The sequence below is a fragment of the Rhinatrema bivittatum genome, chromosome 5 (assembly GCF_901001135.1).
Source record: "Rhinatrema bivittatum chromosome 5, aRhiBiv1.1, whole genome shotgun sequence".
In the NCBI taxonomy this organism is placed as follows: domain Eukaryota; kingdom Metazoa; phylum Chordata; class Amphibia; order Gymnophiona; family Rhinatrematidae; genus Rhinatrema; species Rhinatrema bivittatum.
The window spans coordinates 224,252,076-224,266,706 of record NC_042619.1 but is presented as its reverse complement, the minus strand read 5'-3'; the positions used below and the strand labels follow the sequence as shown (position 1 = coordinate 224,266,706).

Below are 14,631 nucleotides of genomic sequence, written 5' to 3'. Positions count from 1 at the left end.
TATTTTGTTTAGACTAAGCTGCTACCTAATTATCCTAGCCTTGGATTATAAGAGCGAGACTCCCGCCCCTTACCCTGAGTCCTGGGATGTAGTCTCCTCTCTTGAAGTAGTCTGTGCTGGCTGCAGCTCGTTCTACAGAAGTACCCATCCCATATCGGTTATTCTCACAGATGAAGATACAGGGCAGTTTCCACAGTGCTGCCATATTGTAAGTTTCAAAAATTTGACCCTGGCAGAAGCAGAAAAAATAAACCAAGAGGTTACAGTGCGGTGTATTCTCCATGTTTTTCTTTATTACTCGCAAGCAAACTCACATTTTGAAAACTTGATGTTACCTGGTCTTTAGAGAGGAGAAAGTAGCTACCTGCCCAGAAAGCCAGGCAAAATGCAAACAGGTCCAGAGTTAGCCTCCTATGATGCTTGGGGAAGTGGAAGTATCTATTTTGTGCAGTAGGCGAGTTGCAATGTCACGTTCAGCCCCATTATGGGATTGTGTGGGACATTCTGACATCAGTGACTACTCTACCACTGCTGGTACAAAATGGATGTTTCCAGGGAGCCCCTTTTGCAGATAAGCTAGCCCAGGACCTGCTTGGACATGAAACACTGTCCACCTTCAAGATGCTCTTATGAAGCTGAACTGCAAAGTGCCTTATATTCTGAGCAGGAGGGCTCCTTGTCAATTAAACCTAAAATTCTTGTTTCTGACTGAAGGACAGTCAAGAGCTCTGAGAACTGGCTAATCTGGTCTTAAAGCACATCCTTGCTTGTCCTGTGAAAGACAAGGAAAACAGGACCAGAGCATTTTTGGGGGAGGGGTAGCCTTTTTATCTTCTGCTTTGGTTATATTTTGTTAAAGTTCCTTATCCCTCTTGTTCCTGGGAGCTGATCTGTCTCCTTATTTCACTCTCATTAAAGAAAGAATGTATACCAAGTCAAACCTTTCTGCTATACAAATTTGAAATATAAGGAAAGGGAACCTGGACATAAGGGCAACAGAGGTGCTCCAAATAACAGCAGATACTGTAAGGTCCTCAGCAGGACAGTACGATTGCCATACTGCTGTACAAAATTGAAAAAAAAAAATCTCACCTGGTTAGCAGCACCATCACCATATAAAGTCAAACAGATTTCATCTTTGCCAAAGTATTTACAGGCCAAAGCAATGCCTGCTCCAACAGGCACCTAGAATGATACATGAGAAACACAAGAGGCATTAGCTGCCCAATGAGAAGTCTGTTCTAAGCTAATCTTCAGTTCTCAAATGCTTTTCACAAAATTGTGCCCAAAAGCATGATACAACAAAACACAAGCAGTAAAATCTCACAATCAATAAAGCATGCACACAATAAAAAGCATCTTAAATACAATATAAATTAGTCAAAATTCACAGTAATCAAAACAAAATACAATATAAATTAAGTAAAAATAAAAAACAAAAAACCACCTTACAATAAAATCCTACTGGCTCTCGAAGGGATAGGCCAAAAGGAGCTGTGCCCTGGCAATCCCCACAAGCCAGTAAAATCTGAGGGGGCAGGGATGGAGCATTCAGGGGCAATGAACACAGCAAAGGGGAGCCACAGATGGCAGGCAGACACTTTCTCCAGCAACCAAAGGACTGAGGAAACTAGGGTCCCCAAACCCTTGCTCGTCCACCTCAATACCAGGAGGGATGGCCCCACCAGGACCTACCAACCTCCTGGGAGGATTCACCAACTTTTCCTGGGGTTTTATTTTTACTGGCACAGACTGCAGGTTTTGCACCTCCACCATCTGCTGGAGCAGAGAACTACTGAAGGACTGCAGGTGGCACACTAGGTTATATGGCAGTGTCAGTGAAATTCTCTCTCTTTCTCCATCGGTTGGAGAGGAGGCAAAACCCAGGAGTCTGGGTACGTACAGGGAAAGTCCTCACCTACAGTTTGTTTGCTGACCCTTATTTCTGTGTGTCTAATGCAGTAGCCACAACGGGTGGGCCTCCTCCAATCCCTTCTTCAATGAATTCCAAGCTAAAGTATTTCTTTAGCATTTCTTCTTTTTTCCTTGTCCCCAGCTTCAAATACTGCTTCTTTCTCTTCAACTATGCCTCCACACAATAACCTTGGGCGGGAATGGCTCGCAAACTGCTGAAAGTCCGGAAGAAACCCAGCATGGTTTCCGATGGGAGAGATTGGAAAAGGAACAATACTAGCCATCTCTTCTCCAAAGCTTTTAAAACTATAACTTGGTTTGAGTGTATTATCGTTCGGCTAATGAATTAGACACTCATCCCTGCACAAATTCAGCGCCAGTGGTTAATCAGAAGAAAAACAAAAGTTCCCAAGAGTTAGGGAATAAGGTGGTCAGCCTCCATAACAGTGCACCGTACCTGAGCACCAACAATGCCATTACCACCATAAAAGTTCTTGGCGTACATGTGCATTGATCCGCCTTTTCCTTTCGCACAGCCTCCTCTTCTCCCTAAAACAAAAAATTACCAATAATTCATAAGGGGCATCACTGGTATGAACACATCCACAATCATGGAACAAAAGCTGCTGTGATTTATTTGCAGACATTGCTAGAGAAGCACTGAATGCTAAATTGCCTTGCCCTTTTCTTTCTTTTTTTTTTTTTTTATAAGGTAGGGATGACCCCCCACCCATGTGCACATCTTCTAAACTGAGGGCTGGGTTCAGACTGCTGTCAGTTATAGCTATGCAACCATCCAATTTACTATGCTTACCTCCCATGCCTCGGTCAACATAAGCCCTGTCATACGCTCTGTCCATGAGGTCTCTCTCATAAGTGCTGGCAGAAGTTTAGAAAAGGTCAATTCATTGGGAAATGCCTCATCACAAACATGGTGTCATGAAGGGCCTTTGTAACTTGTCATGCTTCAGCCGAGTGCCGTGACATCCAATATCGGCTCCAAAGTGTTTGAGGAAAGACCTGTGTGCTGCAGCTGAAAGTTCTGTATATCTTGGGCAGCTGTCAACTGGCCGTACCAATCCTGGCTTGAAGCTTCCCATCTTTTTCCCCCCTAGTACTTACTGTTCCCATCAGCCCCAGGAAGCTGATGCAACATCCTTAAGCAGGGCTAATGAACTGCCATCTGGGTTCTGTAACTTTCTTTCACATCAATTTGTAGCCAAATTTTAAGTTTACTGTGCAACAGAGTAACACAACAATAACTTGTAAAGAGCTTCCATGAATGAATGAAGTGCCTCTTAATCAATCCTGCAAATCTGACATGTCCATTTATAAAAGAATACAAGACTATCAAGTATTTGGTCAGATGCTGTAAATGTTATAGACAAATGCATCCTGAAAAACTGATTTCCTTAGCACCAACACATGCAGACATACATGCATTTTATTAACTCACCAATACAGCAGCATATATAAATGCCGGCTGTCTTTACTAATAGTTCCCAAAATTTAGAAGTATTAGTCAGAGTTCATGAAGATTGGGAAATTTGTCTAATCTATGCCCCTCCTATAATTATTAGTAAAGACCCTACAGTTACTCCTAATATTTTATCCTCGTTTAATGCTGAATTTAAAGAACTCCTAATTCTAGGGGAATTTAATATTCACATAGATGCCTCTCCTCCTTCAGACGGTTGCCAAATCTTTCTAACCACCATGAAAGCTTTAGGGTGGCAACAAATAGTCTCTCAGGCAACTCATAAGTTTGGTCACTCACTAGACCTGCTCTTTATCAAATCTAATTCTTCCTTATTTTCTAATGCTTTATTATATTTTACACCAGTGCCTTGGTCAGACCATTTTTTAATTCATCTTCAATTGACTAAGCAGCAACCTAAGACAAATATTTCAAAATGGGTAATTAAGAAACGAAGTAGATTTGAAACTGAATGCATTCACGCTTTGGCAATCACTTATTTCTGCTCTAGAAGTGATTGCCCCCCAAAAAAGAGGTACTACCCAAAATATTATATAAAGCCCCATGGTTTGCCCAACATCTGGTACAATTAAAACATAATGTACGGCAACTAGAATGTCGCTGGCGGTTGGAGCATGATAGGCCTCTCTAAAATTTACCTCTCTAAAATGAATATGAATAGGCATCAAATGAATGAGGCCAAATGCACCTTTTTCACAATTAGAAATAATTCTGCATTTAATTGTCCCCCTTGAACTTTGCAACATTATTAAAAATGTAATCACATGGAGGAAACCTGATTGTGTAAAACAAGATTTAGCTAAAATTGGCCAATTCTTTATTGATAGAGTTGATTTATTAACCTCTGTCCTACCAGCATTATGGGTATCATTTGAGGAAACTATCCTTGGGCAGCATGCTGAGTCCATCTGGCTACACGAAGGAAAACAAGATTATCAGGTAAGTAATTTCTCCATTTCCTAGTGTGTAGCCAGATGGACTCAGGACCAATGGGATGTACAAACGCTACTCCCGATCAGGGCAGGAGGTTGCCCCCGGTCCAGTTAACACCGCCCTTGCAAAGGCTGAATCCTCTCGGGCCTGTACATCCAGGCGATAGAACCTGGAGAAGATGTGCCAGGAGGACCACGTTGCTGCTTGGCAGATATTGATAGGAGACAGCAGTCTAACTTCTGCCCATGCAACTGCCTGAGCCCTAGTGGAATGAGCTTTAACCTAGGAAGGGAATGGCTTTCCTGCCTCCAGATAGGCTCCCGTGACCACCTCCTTAATCCAGTGAGCTATGGTAGCCCATAAAGCTGGTTCGTCCTGCTTCCTTCCACTGTGTACGACAGGCAGTCTGTCTTTCGGATTGATTCTGAGACTTCCAGATACCGCACAAGCGTCTACTGACATTCAAATGACTGAGGAGACTGTATTCCTCTACAACCTTGTGCTTATGTAAGGATGGCAATGAAATGGACTGATTCAACTGAAATTCCGAGACTACCTTGGGCAAGAAGAATGGAATGGTATGAAGCTGTAACGTTCCTGGAGTCATCCAGAGGAACTGTTCCCAGCATGACAATGCCTACAGTTCAGAGATGCGACATGCCGAGCATATAATCACCAGGAACACCGTTTAAGGTTAATAAACACAAGGAAGGAGGGCCCTGCCAAAAATTCCAATACTAGATTAAGATTCCACAAGGGAACTGGCCACTGTAGGGGGTGGCCAAAGGTGCTTCACCCCTTTCAGAAAGTGGGCCACCAGATTAGCTGACAGGCAGGTTCCGTTCAACTCGCCCCTGAAACAGAAGAGCACCACTACCTGCACCTTCAAAGAGTTAAGGGCCAAACCTTTATTCAAGCAGTCCTGCAAAAATTCCAGAATAAGTGGGATTTTGATCACCTGAGGGAGGACACTGCGTTCCTCGACCCAGGCCTCGAATACTCTCTAAACCCACAGATATGCTAGGGATGCAGAGAACTTCCGAGTGTGGAGTTAGGTGGTAATTACCGCCGCAGAATATCCCTTCATCAGGCAAGCCCTCTCAAGGGCCAGACCACAAGACAGAATCAAGTTGGATCTTCATGAAGGACTGGTCCCTGCTGTAGCAGGTCCCTGTGTGGTGGGAGGCATGGGGGGGGGGGGCGAGGGGGGGGACGGGACTCCACCAGAAGTCTCTGCATGCCACGGACACCTGGGCCAATCTGGAGCTACTAGTAGGACTAATCCCCTGTGGTGCACAATTCTGCAAATGACACTGCCCAGCAGGGGCAATGGAGGGAAGGCGTATAGCAACTCTTCTTCTGGCCAGGTCTGAATGAGAGCATCAATCCCCAAGGACCACGGATCTCTTCCGCGACTGAAGAATCTTGGAAACTTCGCATTGAGAGATGCAATCAGCAAGTCAATGGCTGGGAGGCCCCAGCGATCTACTATCAGTTGAAAGGCTTTGGCCAACACCACCGACTCTCCTGGATCCAGACTCTCCCTGCTTAAAAAGTCTGCTCCGACGTCTTTTCCTGTAACATGGGAGGCTGAGATCTGTAGATGTACTTCCACCCATTCCATAAGGAGGTCTATCTCCTGTGATACCTACTGGCTCTTGGTTCCACCCTGGTGGTTGATGTAGGCTACCGTTGTTGCAGAGTCAGTCATCACGTGATCCACTTGACCCTGAAGTCTGTGGTTGAATTGTAGATAAGCCAATCTGTCTGCCCGGGCTTCCAGGCGGTTGATGTTCCAGAAGGACTCTTCTTCGGTCCAACGTCCCTGGGCCGACAGTTCCTGACAGTGAGCTCCCCAGCCGTGGAGACTCGTGTCTGATGTGAGTTCCAGCCAGTTTGGTGAGGTCAGGGGCACTCCCCTGCTCAGATAAGCTTCCTGCAGCCACCACTGGAGCTGAGAGCATGGCACTTGGAGGCAAATTGAATAGCCTTGAGACTGCAGGTTCCAATGTGACAGCAATGAGCGTTGACATGGTCGCATATGTGCCCTCACTCATGGCACCACTTCCAGGGTTGTTGCCATTAAACCGAGAACTTGGAGATAGCTCCATACTGTCGGGTGTATCATGCTCATCAACTGATGTACCTGGGACATCAACTTCCTTATCCGCATGGTCAGAAAGAAGACCTTACCCTGCTTGGTGTCTAATCAGATTCCCAGATATTCCAAGGACTGGGAAGGCTTGAGATTGCTCTTGTCCGGGTTTACTACCCAACAGAGTTCCTGAAGCAAGGAGGTCACCTTGTTGATCACCCAGAGACTCTTTCATGAATATAGTCTGGATCAACCAGTCATCCAAGTATGGGTGCACCAGGATTCCTTCTTCTCAATGCTGTTGCTACGACCACTATAATCTTGGAAAATGTTCTGGGGGCAGTGGGTAGGCCAAAGGGCAGTGCCCAGAACTAATAATGGCGACCCAGTACTGCAAAGCATAGGAAATTGAGTTCTTGATGGATTGGAGTACATAGATAACCTCCCTTGACCGATCTGAGGCCTAAGAACTCTCCTGATTGTACAGCCATTACCACGGAGTGTAATGTTTCCATGGGAAAATGATTCACTTGTAAATGTCGGTTGATACTCTTTGAGGTCCAGGATGAGGCGAAAGGAGCCTTCCTTCTTGGGTACAATGAAATAGATGGAATAATGACCCGTATTTTCCTGGGGCGCAGGTACTGGGATTATAGCCCTCATCCTGAGAAGCCTTAAAAGTGTAATCTCCACTGCCTGCTTCTTGTGCTGGAAGTGGCAAGGAGACATCATGAATACGTCCCGAGGAGCGCTGTGAACTTCTTATATGATTTCCAGTACCCATTTGTCCAAAGTAATCCCAACCCACTGCTGGTAGAAGAGGAACATTCAACCCTCTATCTCCTCTTTCCAAGATGGGTCAGCAAAATTTCATTGGGGGGGGGGGGTTTGGGATGAACCTGAACCTGCCCCTCTATTGGGCTGTTGACTATGAAAGGACTGAGACCTCCCAAAAGGACCGAGGCCTCTGAAATGTCGAGTTTCTATAAGGGTAAAACGTTGGAAGCCCCTGGATTGGCCCCTCATAGGCAAGGGGTGCTGTAACTGTTTCTCTTATCTTCCAGCAGCTGGGGTACTAGAGATTTGCTCGCCAGCTTTTCCAATTCACTTCCGAAAAGGAGTGATCCTTTAAAGGGCATCTTTGTAAGATTGGCCTTAAAGGTTGCATTTGCTGACCAATTCCGCAACCTCTTCTGGCCGCCACCACTGAGCCCACTCCTCTGCTGAAGTATGGACCAGATCCTGCGTCTGCTAAAAAGGTAGTGGGTTCCATAACCGCTCTGGAATTCACCCCCGAGTCATCCACCTCCCGAGAGAGAAGCAGGCACGAACGAGCTACCAGGGCACAAGAAGCAATCTGTAAGGTCATTGCTACTGTGTCAAAGGCTTGTTTAAGGATGGACACTATCAGTCTATCATGTGCATCCTCCTTTAAGGCCGCTCCTCCCTCCATTGGGATAGTTGCTCGCTTAGAGATGGCACAGACCAGCGCATCCACTTTATGGAAATGCAAATTCTCTCTCACTGCTGGATCCAGTGGGTATAGAGCTTCTAATGCTCGCCCCCTTTAGAATTTTCTTCCGGAGCATCCCATTCCTGGTTAAATCAACTCCTGGTTAGCTTCCAGTACTGGAAAGTAGCAAGAGGCTTTCCATAGGGAGATCAAAATGGGATTCTTCTTTGGTTCCATCATAGAATCTGTCCCAGAGACTCCCAGCATCTTCAGGGTCTGGGAAACCAAGGCTGGCAATTTGTCTCTATGAAAGAACTGCAACATGGTTTCAACCCAAAGGGAATTTCCCCTTCTTCCAAGGCGTCTGGATCATCCTCTTCACCTGAGCCATCTGGGTCCCTACCAGGGATTCCCTTGGTAAGGTGAGGCATGCCTCGAGGTCTGCTGATAAGACTGGGGGAGAGAGAGTTTACTGGCTGAGGTTCCGCCTGGACAGGGGCAAGCGAGGCTGTAGACTGTGCCTATACGAAGGCTTTTAGACCCTGGAAAAACTCCACCCAAGAGAAGGCAGCCGGGTCCATGCCTAGCCCAGGAGGTACTAGGGTAGGAGCCACTGAATTTCCCTCTCTTATGGATGACTCAGTCAAGGCAGTACTCAAATCTGGAGTACTTCCAGTTAAGGTTGTGGCTAACCCATCCTCTGAATGGGAGCAGCCAGGCTTTCAAAGTCCAGAGAGGCCAACTTTCCTTGGGCTTCCTCACAGTACTGACATAAGTTGGAATCCAGGTCAGACAGCGGAGCCCTAATATGATAAGCAGCAGAGAGAGAAAAGCGCCTATGTTTCTTGGGTGCCGGCGCCATTGGCCGCAGTAACTGTGTGTTCTATTGGCTTGTGCTGAAAATATTTTTATGCGCACAGATTTAGAGTGCCCAGCTGTTCCTGGTTCTGCACTTAGAAGTTGTGTGCGTATGTAAGCGCATGGCGCATGCAGAGCTGATGCACTGCACATACTGACGTTTTATGGAGGGCAACAACATGCACAAAGACATGCGCCAGATGGTACCACTACGGTCTACCATGCCTAAAGCAGAGTCTAGCCCACTGGAAACCGCTCAACCCGCTCGGAAGCCCTCATCCCCTTACCCCAAAGGGATTGGGAATGACGTCAGTATGGTACACTGACAAGGAGACCAGAGGAAGACTTACCGAAGCCCCTCCAAATGTCTCTGAATCAGGAGGCAAATTTTTTTTTTTTTTTTTAATTTACCTGGGCTCAGCACTTACTGGCCGAGTACAAAGACGGTCTCCAGCTGTGGGGGGAGAGGGCTTTGACCTTCGCCACTGCAGTTGGCTTCCTGCACCCACTGCCTTTCAGCTGCTTAAGCAGCAAAGTCAACGCCAGGAACCGGCTACTGGACCAAGGCACACCTCTGAGGGATCTTGGAAATCGCCTCAGGAATTCTCAATTGGGAGAGGGACATTTAGATATCACCGGAGGAAAGTAGGGCTCAATTTTCCTTCCATAGGGATAGGTACATCCACCATCTGCTGGAGATGGAGAATACTGGAGGGCTGAGGACACTGCAGGGTGACGTCAGCTTTGAAATCTGACTGTCTCCATCTGCTGGCAGGGGAGCATAACACACTGATCCTGAGTCCATCTGGCTACACGCTAGGAAATGCCCCCTTTTTAATTGCAATTAGTGAATTTTCCTTAAATGAAGAAAACATCCCTGCCATCCTAAAAATGGCATATGTTAAGCCAATTCTAAAGAAAAAGTCCCCCCCCCCCCTGATAATTTTAACTATAGACCCATCTCAAATCTACCTTTTATAACCAAGGTCCTCAAAAAATGTGTCTTAAAACTGTTAAGAGTTTTTAGATTTACACTCTTGTTTAGATTCTCAACAATTTGGCTTCAGAGTAGGCTACCAAAATAAACAATGGGATCAGTTAGAATCCAATTTAAACCACTTATATATACTAACTGTTAAAGGATCATGAGTCACCAGTATGAATCCCTGTTAAAAATGTCAACTCTTTATTCAAAATAACAAATTCTTCAATTTATTTCAAGTTTGTATTTTGATATTTTGATATTTTTTGTGTTTTAATTTTTTTGTAATAAAGAGACATGGCCTCAGAACTGGTATCTTAGGTCAAGACTTAAGATTATTAATCTAGTAAGTTCAATCACTGGCCTCTTTTTGTAAGTCTCTTATTAAACGTTATAATAAAATGCCAATGTTGCAAATTATTGAAATTGTCAAAGCTGCTATGATATCAATTTTCTTTGCTAAGATTATATTTCTATAATGGATATAATGTAATATGTCCCTTCTAGAGATCTTTGCCGATGATAACAGGAATGTTTCACTTGATGAAAAAATGTCTATCCATATTGGCAGCTTATGTCCCAAATTGTGAGCCCAAAATCTTATAGCTTGCAAAACTGTGTAGCAGTTTCAGAATGTGACTGACTGAAACTTGCCCAATATTACAAGGGAGCCGTTCATAAACTTACTACAATGTTGTTTCCTTTTTCAACAATCAACTTGCTATACGCTGTGGTTTGAGTCAGCAAGAAACGGCTACAAACTATCAAGGAGACATGTTATGAAGTCTCAAAACTTGTTACTGATGTCTTTCTAGAGCAATGCACGTCTCTCTTGAATAGCTGTTATATCTGCTGATTTTATGCAGCGAAAGGCACTTATCTGAAACTTGTAGCGTTATTCTCGTATTCTTAGCTTTAACAAGTCAGTTCCGTGCTCCACCTTTCGCTGCATTAAATCAGCAGATATAACAGCTATTCAAGAGAGGCGTGCATTGCCCTAGACAGACATCAGTAACAAGTTTTGAGACTTCATAACATGTCTCCTTGATAGTTTGTAGCCGTTTCTTGCTGACTCAAACCACAGCGTATAGCAAGTTGATTGTTGAAAAAGGAAACAACATTGTAGTAAGTTTATGAACGGCTCCCTTGTAATATTGGGCAAGTTTCAGTCAGTCACATTCTGAAACTGCTACACAGTTTTGCAAGCTATAAGATTTTGGGCTCACAATTTGGGACATAAGCTGCCAATATGGATAGACATTTTTTCATTAAGTGAAACATTCCTGTTATCATCGACAAAGATCTCTAGAAGGGACATATTACATTATATCCATTATAGAAATATAATCTTAGCAAAGAAAATTGATATCATAGCAGCTTTAACAATTTCAATAATTTGCAACATTGGCATTTTATTATAACGTTTAATAAGAGACTTACAAAAAGAGGCCAGTGATTGAACTTACTGGATTAATAATCTTAAGTCTTGACCTAAGATACCAGTTCTGAGGCCATGTCTCTTTATTACAAAAAAATTAAAACATAAAAAATATCAAAATACAAACTTGAAATAAATTGAAGAATTTGTTATTTTGAATAAAGAGTTGACATTTTTAACAGGGATTCATACTGGTGACTCATGATCCTTTAACAGTTAGTATATACAAGTGGTTCAGAGTAGGCTACAGCACAGAAACAATATTGTCGTTGTTCGATGTCTTCAGACGTGGATTTGTCTCAGATACTGAATTCTCTCTGGTCCTCTGATTTATCAGCAGTATTTGACGCAATTGATCATAAAATGCTACAACTTTTAAAGAGAAATTGGAGTAAGTGATGTAGTTTTAAAGGAAAATTAGTTTCTTACCTGATAATTTCCGTTCCTGTAGTACCACGGATCATTCCAGACAACTGGGTTTTGCCTCCCCTCCAGCAGATGGAGACAGAGAAGTTTTCTCAAACAACCCTGCCACATATACCAAGGTGCCACCCACAGTCCCTCAGTCTTAAGTAATGTCAAAGCAGAATGGAACAAACAACCAAACTACACAACTAACTATGCTCCGCCTATAAAAAGGCGTATTCAAACACTCCAACGGGAAACAGAACTCGCAGAACCAAAGGAACAAACGATAAGGTAGAATAATGATCCAGAAAAAGATAACATACGAGCGGACTCTCTGTTACTTTAGAGTACACAGCCATGGGCGAGGCCCTGGACTGATCAATGGTACTACAGGAACGGAAATTATCAGGTAAGAAACTAATTTTCCTTTCCCTGTATGTACCCGGATCAGTCCAGACACCTGGGATATACCAGAGCCAACTTACCGAGGGTGGAATCCAGAGAGGCCTGCTCGGAGCACCCCTTCACCAAATCCCCTGGAATTCAAAGCTTTAACATCCAGTCGGTAATGCCTTGCAAAAATGTGCAACGATTTCCAAGTAGCCGCCCTGCAAATTTCCTGAGGCGACACTTGGTGACATTCCACCCAAGAAGCGGCATGTGACAGTGTAGAATGGGCTCGAAGGTCCACTGGAACCGGTTTCCCACGCAGTAAATATGCTGAACCGATAGCTTCTTTCAGCCAGCGAGCTATCGTAGTCTTTGAGGCCATACCACCTCTCTTCGGACCACTCCATAACACAAAGAGATGGTCGGACACATGGAAAGGATTCGTAACCTCTAGATATCGCAGCAAAGCCCTGCAAACATCTAGTTTCCATAAATCCAGTGCCATAGGATCTGACCGCTCCACCTCGGAGAAGGAGGGAAGCTCAATCGACTGTTTCACGTGAAAGGAAGACACCACCTTTGGTAGAAAGGAGGGAACTGTCCTCAAGGACACTCCTGAATCCGAGGTCCGCAAGAACGGCTCCCTACACGACAATGACTGCAATTCAGACACCCGCCAAGCCAAAGAAATCGCAATCAAAAATACCACTTTCAGCATAAGATCCTTCAGCGTAGTCCTCTTTATAGGCTCAAAAGGCGGCGAACACAAGGCCGAAAGTACCAAATTGAGGTTCCAGGAAGGACACGGATAGCAAAGCGGAGGACATAAATGCTCTGCCCCCCTGAAGAAAACGCGCCACATCTGGGTGTAATGCCAACGATACCCCTTGAACCTTACCTCGGAGACAACCAAGCGCCGCCACCTGTACTCAGAGAGAACTACAAGAGAGGCCTTTAGAAAGACCGCTTGAAGAAAACCTAGAACAGTGATGGCTAACCTATGACACGCGTGCCAGAGGTGACACGCCGAGACGTTTTGGCTGACACGCGCAGCGTTTCAAGGACTATCGAGAATTTTTTTTTTTTTTTTTTAATTGGCTGCGCCGAGCCTTTTCTTTTTCAGCTGCGCCGACCCTTTAAAATTTGTTTTTTAGTATCCCCCTACCCTCCGGACCCCTCCACCAATGCCCCCGGGCGCAGGGAGGCTCATGCGGCGCAGCAATGAGGCTCAAGACAAAGATCGCATTTAAACGAGCTGATGCTCCTCCTCCTTCCTGCCTGTGCGGCCCCGGAAGTAAACGTTGCCGGAGCCGCGTGGGCAGGAAGGAGGAGAAGCATCAGCGCGTGCAGAAGAGGAGCAGCATTTGCGTTTACGGGCCGCTGCGAATTCCAAGTCGCAGCGGTCCGAGAAGAGAAGAGGCCCGGTAGCAGGGCCGCTGCAGAGCCCATCCTGCGGCAACCCGCGAAGAGGAGGCCCAGAGGTGAGAGAGAGGCTGAGGGTCTGTAGAGTGTGCATGTGTGCGTGTATGAGATGAGTTGAGAGATTGTGTGTGAGAGTGAGGACCTGAATGTTTGCAGAGACAGCATGTGAGAGCCTCTGTGTGTGTGTGTGAGAAAGAGAAATGCATGTGAGAATGAGAACCTGACTGTGTGTTTGAGGGAAGAAGATGGAGAGAAAAGAAACAGAAAAAAAGACAATATAAAAGGAATTGGCAAAAAAAATAAGAAAGGGAAGGTGGAAAAAAAAAGCCTGTGACCAACCAATTAGAAAACTAAGATCAGACAGCAAAGGCAAAAAAAAAATAAAAAAATTACTTTTTAGTGATTGGCACATGTAATCTTTGGGAATGTGCAAGAGTAGCACTTTCTCTACAGATCTCACAATGTACGAGATCAGCATGGAGAAAGTGTAAGCCCACGGGGCCTGCACAGAGGAGGCAGCAGAATGGGCTTCAGTGCCAGTAGCAGCAATCGGCACCTCCCCAATAGCTTATGCGGCATCAGTGACAGTGGCAGCAGAAGAATGAGAGAGGCTCCGAGATTGCTGGCAAAAGAGAGGGGGTCTGCCTTTAGTGTGTGCATGTGTATGAATGGGACTCTGCCGGGGGTGTATGTATGTGAATGCATGGGTGCCTGCCTGGGGGGGTGTGTGTGTGAGAATGAATGTGTGCATGCCTGGGGGATGGGGAGGGAGTGGTGTGAAAATGAATGGGAGCCAATAAAAGAAACCGACTGACAGATGAAGTTTGTAATGCTTGCTTGGACTTGAAGTGTACGAAATACCAACCTTCAAATTGAAGATTTAGTCAATGAAATTCAGCAACAAAAAAGTCACTAAGCAGGTATGGTAAAGAATTATTTGTTTTTGCTTTATTAATAAATACAGTACATATATTAAAATTATAACTTTTTGTTATTGATTAGAGCTACAAATATCACAAAATTATGGATTTTTCTAGAAGTGACACACCACCCGAGTTATGCTCGGTTTTTTTTATGAATTTTGACACACTGAGCTCAAAAGGTTGGCCATCACTGACCTAGAATGTCTGAAACCGAAGCCCGTGTAGGATCCACCGCATGATCCGCACACCAGGCTTCAAAAACTTTCCAGACCCGAACATAAGCTAAAGTAGACGACCGTTTCCGTGACCTCAATAAT

At 44.8% G+C, this 14,631-nt stretch overlaps 1 protein-coding gene across 2 annotated transcripts in view; it reads right to left on the bottom strand.

Annotated features, from left to right (window-relative positions):
* Positions 1–14,631, bottom strand: part of PDHA1 (pyruvate dehydrogenase E1 alpha 1 subunit) — a 58,513-nt gene that overhangs the window by 12,926 nt on the left and 30,956 nt on the right. For both annotated transcript variants that reach the window (XM_029603359.1, XM_029603360.1), the window contains 3 exons: positions 2,372–2,463; positions 1,093–1,185; positions 74–229 (listed from right to left, as the gene is read on the bottom strand). In XM_029603359.1, coding sequence (XP_029459219.1) covers positions 74–229; positions 1,093–1,185; positions 2,372–2,463 — 341 coding nt within the window. The remainder of the gene's footprint in view (positions 1–73; positions 230–1,092; positions 1,186–2,371; positions 2,464–14,631) is intronic.